This window comes from Austrofundulus limnaeus, unplaced genomic scaffold (assembly GCF_001266775.1).
Source record: "Austrofundulus limnaeus strain Quisiro unplaced genomic scaffold, Austrofundulus_limnaeus-1.0 Scaffold88, whole genome shotgun sequence".
NCBI classification, from domain to species: domain Eukaryota; kingdom Metazoa; phylum Chordata; class Actinopteri; order Cyprinodontiformes; family Rivulidae; genus Austrofundulus; species Austrofundulus limnaeus.
The window spans coordinates 408,111-413,168 of NW_013952490.1; the positions used below are offsets into that span (position 1 = coordinate 408,111).

At 37.2% G+C, this 5,058-nt stretch overlaps 1 protein-coding gene across 1 annotated transcript in view; it reads right to left on the reverse strand.

The window, feature by feature from the left end:
* tmc1 (transmembrane channel-like 1) overlaps nucleotides 1-5,058 on the reverse strand; it is an 11,794-nt gene that overhangs the window by 4,983 nt on the left and 1,753 nt on the right. The window contains exons 2-11 of the mRNA XM_014012026.1: nucleotides 4,616-4,639; nucleotides 3,874-4,327; nucleotides 3,604-3,792; nucleotides 3,447-3,537; nucleotides 3,252-3,333; nucleotides 2,942-3,048; nucleotides 2,143-2,241; nucleotides 1,881-2,023; nucleotides 1,662-1,806; nucleotides 1,378-1,572 (exon numbers count right to left, since the gene is read on the reverse strand). Of these exons, the coding sequence (XP_013867480.1) occupies nucleotides 1,378-1,572; nucleotides 1,662-1,806; nucleotides 1,881-2,023; nucleotides 2,143-2,241; nucleotides 2,942-3,048; nucleotides 3,252-3,333; nucleotides 3,447-3,537; nucleotides 3,604-3,792; nucleotides 3,874-4,327; nucleotides 4,616-4,639 (1,529 nt within the window). The remainder of the gene's footprint in view (nucleotides 1-1,377; nucleotides 1,573-1,661; nucleotides 1,807-1,880; nucleotides 2,024-2,142; nucleotides 2,242-2,941; nucleotides 3,049-3,251; nucleotides 3,334-3,446; nucleotides 3,538-3,603; nucleotides 3,793-3,873; nucleotides 4,328-4,615; nucleotides 4,640-5,058) is intronic.

Here is a 5,058-nt window from a genome sequence, read left to right on the forward strand (position 1 = left end):
TTACCGCCACCTACTGATGTGGAGTGTGGACTGGATTGATGCTCAAAAAAATTTTTTAAAATAAAAACAAATAAATAAATGCAAATTAAAAAATGTGTTCCCGTGTTTCTCTGCCCTGCTGTCTTGCCTCCAGCCCCGCCCACACTCACCTGTTTCCTCTTGTGTCTACTCCAGGTGTTTCTTGCCTCATTAAGTTTTGCCTTCATATTCTGTGCCCTTTCCTCTGTGTCTTGTCGGTTCACTGTGCTGCTTACTCAGCCAGTGTGGTGTCCTCATGTTTCCCCAGAGAAGATCCTTGAGTTTTTGTGAGTATTTTCTGAGCTGCCTTGCCAGCCTCTTTTGTTAAAAAAGCCTTTGTTGCATTTTTAAGATTTTGCCTGTGCCCCGGGTCAATCTTGCCTCACACCTTTACATTTCAAAGGTAACAGATCTTTGTAATACTTGATTTATTTACATAATGGCTGTAACTGCTGGATGTTCGGCCCCCGAGCTGTTGGCCTGCAGTAACTGTGGCCTTCGGTGCAATCTAGTTGAATAGTCCTGTTTTACACCAGTGGTTCCCAAACATTTCAACCTTTGACACACAAAATAACAGTACCAAAGACCGGTCCTAATCCTTTTTTTGTTGTTTTAAAAATTGATATCAAGTCAAATGGGGTGGCTGTGGTGTAGTGGTAGAGCAGCTCACTTGGGACCAGAAAGTCACAGGGTCAACTCCCCGCCAAGCCCACATGTCGTGGTGTCCTTGAGCAAGACACCCAACCCCAGATGCCCGCTGCTCCACCTGGGTGTTTCTCATGTGTGATGGGTCAAATACAGAGCACAAATTTCATCCTTGCATGGGAACATGCATTGATGACAAAGCACCTTTTTTTTATAAAAATAAATATGGGCATAATAATACCATTTATTAAGCTAACTTTGTACATTTTGAAGTACAATAACCAGTCTTTTGTAACAATTAAGACAAAAAATAGTTTTTAGTAGTACTTTTTAAATGTTGTTAATCTTTTTTTCCCAAGACCCCACCTTGATATTTCAGGACCCACAGTGGGGTCCCAACTCCAACTTTGGGAACCACTGTTCATCACCACAATAATGTAATTAGTGTTGGCAAAAGTTACTTAGAGGCTTTTATGTTAATGTAAGATAAGTTACAACAGTATTAAATATTATTTTAGAATAAATATTTCTTTAATCTGTAACAAATCAAATTTCTAAAGGGATTTTCAAAATTTTGAGTTTTCACAATAAAAACTTAAATTATTTGACTATTATAACTAAAACACCTGATTTATGCTTCAATTATTTTTTCAACTAACCAAGAGATACAGTATACACACCACTTTAGGAAACGTAACCTTAATAAATTTTTACCTCGTTCCTTTCCCACCAGGTGTGGTTCTCGAGGCCATCCAGTGTAAACTTCTGAGAGCGGCGAACAACAAAGTAAATCAGATACCCACTTCCTGCTAAGCAGCATAGGACCAGGAAGTTTGCCAGCACTCGCAGGAAACGAGTGAGGTGGATGTTGTCATCTTTCCGGCTTTCCTGCTCCTCCAGAATTGCTTCCTAAACAAAAATCAAAAAATGCATTTAAAAAAATATATCAGTGTTTCATCAGTTACCAGACTGGAAATTCAACAATCGAAAGCTTTGACCTTGAAGCTGGTGGTGATGGAGGCAAACTTGTTGTCTGCAGTTTCAGGATTTCCAATCAAATAATCCCAGCTGGTGAACATCTTCCAGCTGAAGTTGAAGCTATTATCGTCTCCGACTCCTGACTCGTTGGCATTACGAGCCATCCTTTATTTAGAAAAAAATGCACTGAATTTAGAGTATTTTGCTACGAAATGTTGATCAAATACACACTCACTTACGTTCTTATGACAACCATGTAGCTGTAGGCAACTGTGCCCACACCAACCAGGAAGTACGACAGAGGCATTCGGAACTTGAGCCATCCAACGGCACGCTGGTTGTTGTAGTAACCATAAAAGAGGACTGAATACTGAGCGTAACCCTGTGAATATAGTTCATACAGATTAAAAAATGGATACCTAATAATTAAAAACTGGCACATGATGATGTGCAATTAAACTAACTCAAAAGTCAGCATGATGTGGAGCACTTGTAACTGACCTTGAAGTCCCACAGGACAGCAAAGTCCATGGCACTGGCCTCCTCAGCTCTGGGAACCGTCTTTCTTGGGATGGTGCCATAGGGCCGTCCCATCAGGGCCTGTTGGTGATCGGCATGGAACAGGGGAAGCCTCATGTAAACTTTTTAAGGTTCATAATAAGAGGTTGGGTTGATTTCAAAAGGATGATTCTACTGTGGTTTATGTCATATTTGACAAAATGGAAATTCTCCACACTGACAAAAATTATTCATCTTCACTTATATTTGGAGTTCCACAAGGCTTCGTTCAGGGCCCTGTTGTGTTTTTAACATGTATGTTGCCTTTTACAGTTATTTTTAGGAAATAAAACCACACCTATCTTATTTTGGCAATCAGATTGTGCCTAATCCAGAAAATATCTGGATTAGGCACAATATGAATTAGTCCCATACTAAATAAATCTTCTGTTAAAATAATTGGTGGAGAGTTTGAAAGCTATTAATTTTTTTCAAAGATATCAGTTTTATTTTATGTATTTGTAGTGTTTGTTTGTTTTGTTTATAAAAACTACATGGAAACTTTCAAAACTTCATTACACTTTTACTCAAAGGTATTCAACTCAAATAGAGCTCAACAACTTGATTTTATTAATTGTGTTAAATATTGTACGATGCCATATAAAATCAATTTACTACATTTTGTTAAATTCTTATGTGGGGGTGGAGGCTATACCAATTTTAGTTGCAACTCTGTTCAAAGGGGTTATGCTTAAATAAATGTTAGGGTACAGTTAGGATGTGTTGCAGTCAGGGGGCATACCTCTGGTACCATAACCAGGCCAAAGGTCAGTCCAAACAGAATCATGTTGATGCCGTACATCCACCTCAGAAAGATAAAGTATGAGGCAACTGAGGAACCAAAATGACCTGCATAATAGAAATTCTTTATCAGGAAAACATGTCTGGTCAACATGGCCAGCCCTAAAGTTACAGAAGCTCCATCTTTAGTTTTTACTGAAAAGACAGCTCTTTTAGTCATTTTGTTTTACATGTAGTGTTTCTGCACAAATATTTGTCTAAGCATGAAATGAAAGCTATTATAACTGAACATGATCATGAAACAAACTTACTTTCAATCTCTTTTATTTTCATCTCCCATGGAATGCAGGCAGTTTTGAAGTTTTCAAAATCTCGTTGGAACTTCATCCACCTCTAACGACATTAGATACAATACAATTTATTGTGTTTTAATGTCAGTTTTTAAATAAATCTTGTTCTTGTTCCTTTTTTGCATTCCTAACATTTGCATCAAGTGAAATGCTTGCCTTGGTCATCAAGACTTTGTATGCATAGAGCTTCCTGCCTTTCCCTTTCCCCAGAGCTCCTTCATATTTCTCCACAAACTCCTGAGATTCCCTAGAAAAAAAATGTACTCAGCTGAAAGAACAGAACATTTTTAATTCTAACATGTAGTTAAAGTACCGTAAAGTGACAAGCTTCTTTTTCATCGGCCAGGGTTTTCCCCTCAGACTCTGGATCAGCTTCTTCTTCTCATCCACGGCCTCCTTCAGCTTCTCCAGCTCCTCTGGGGACAGAGACTCTGGCCTCACCTCCTCATCGTCATTGGCATTTTCTTCATCATCGTCTTCCTCACTTGTCTCCTGTTCTGAACTGAGACATTGAAGACTGCCGTGTTGGTTCAAAAAGTTTACTTTAAAAAGTGCAGAATGAGGAGGTCAGTTGAAGTTTTACCTCGATTCAACAACCTTTTTGTGTTTTTTCTTCTTCTTCTCTTGTGTTTTCTTTTTTGCCACATGTTTACGTCCATCTTTCTTCTCTCTTTTGGCACCTCCACGTTTCTTTTTCCCTTTTTCGTTTCTTTCTCCAGCTTCTCTCTCCTCCGCTGTGTCTATTTTTTTAGTTTTTTCATTTTTGATGTTCTTCTTTGTTTTTGCTGTTTTGCTCCTTGTTGGTTGGCCCCGGTCTCCATCGCCTCTCTCACCTTCTTTTGCTTCTTGTTCCTCTTTTGCACTTCGTCTCCTGCCACTTTCTGTTTTCTTCTGCCTCGGCTGAAACTCATTGCCTCTGTCTGTTGAGGAAGATGATTTTTTTCTCCTGCTGTTTTTCCTTCTCTCCTTTTCTCTGTCAGTCTCTTTTCTTTTCCCTCTGTGTTTTTTCTTCTCATGTCCTTCTTGAAAATCATCACCTGTAATAGCAAAAAATCAGTTCAGCTTTCATTATGTCTTTTTCTTGCTTAAACAAATATTGATGTTGCTTCTTTGCCCTTTCCATTTTAGGTTTCTATGTTTCTCTGTCAACACAAAATGAGCTGAGTATTGTAAAATGTTTGTCTTGAAATAGTTTGATAAACTTATTTTGATTTGAGAAAAAGATTAAATGAGGAAGGAGAAGCTAAATCTAAATCTAAAGTTAATGTAAATCACAATATCACTTAGCCATTTTTATTGCATATTATAAATTAAAAGACACTTACCTGTAAAGTCCAGCTCAATGTCAGCTGTGGAGGAGAGATGAATTCATTATAAAATCCACAGTTTAAAAACCAAGATATCTTCAAAATTATCGTAATTTTGGCCTGGTGAAAAAGTATTATACCTTAATATTATACAGTATGAGAAGAAAATTAGGCTAGGCTTTTCAGTTTTATTTATTTTTTAATTTATTTGGATGTTTGGTCAACCCATGAATAAGAAAAAAATATTTGTGATTAAGATGGCCTAAAATTTGAACTAAATTATTTGTCTCTTTATCTTTAATGGATTAAACAAACTAAAGCTAAACAGAGCATCATCTTTATCAAGTATCAGTTCAAAACATTTAATAGTTTGAAGGACTTTTGTTTGTTTGTCTGATTGTTTGTTTGTTTGTTTGTTTGTTTGTTTGTTTGTTTGTTTGTTTGTTTGTTTGTTTGTTTGT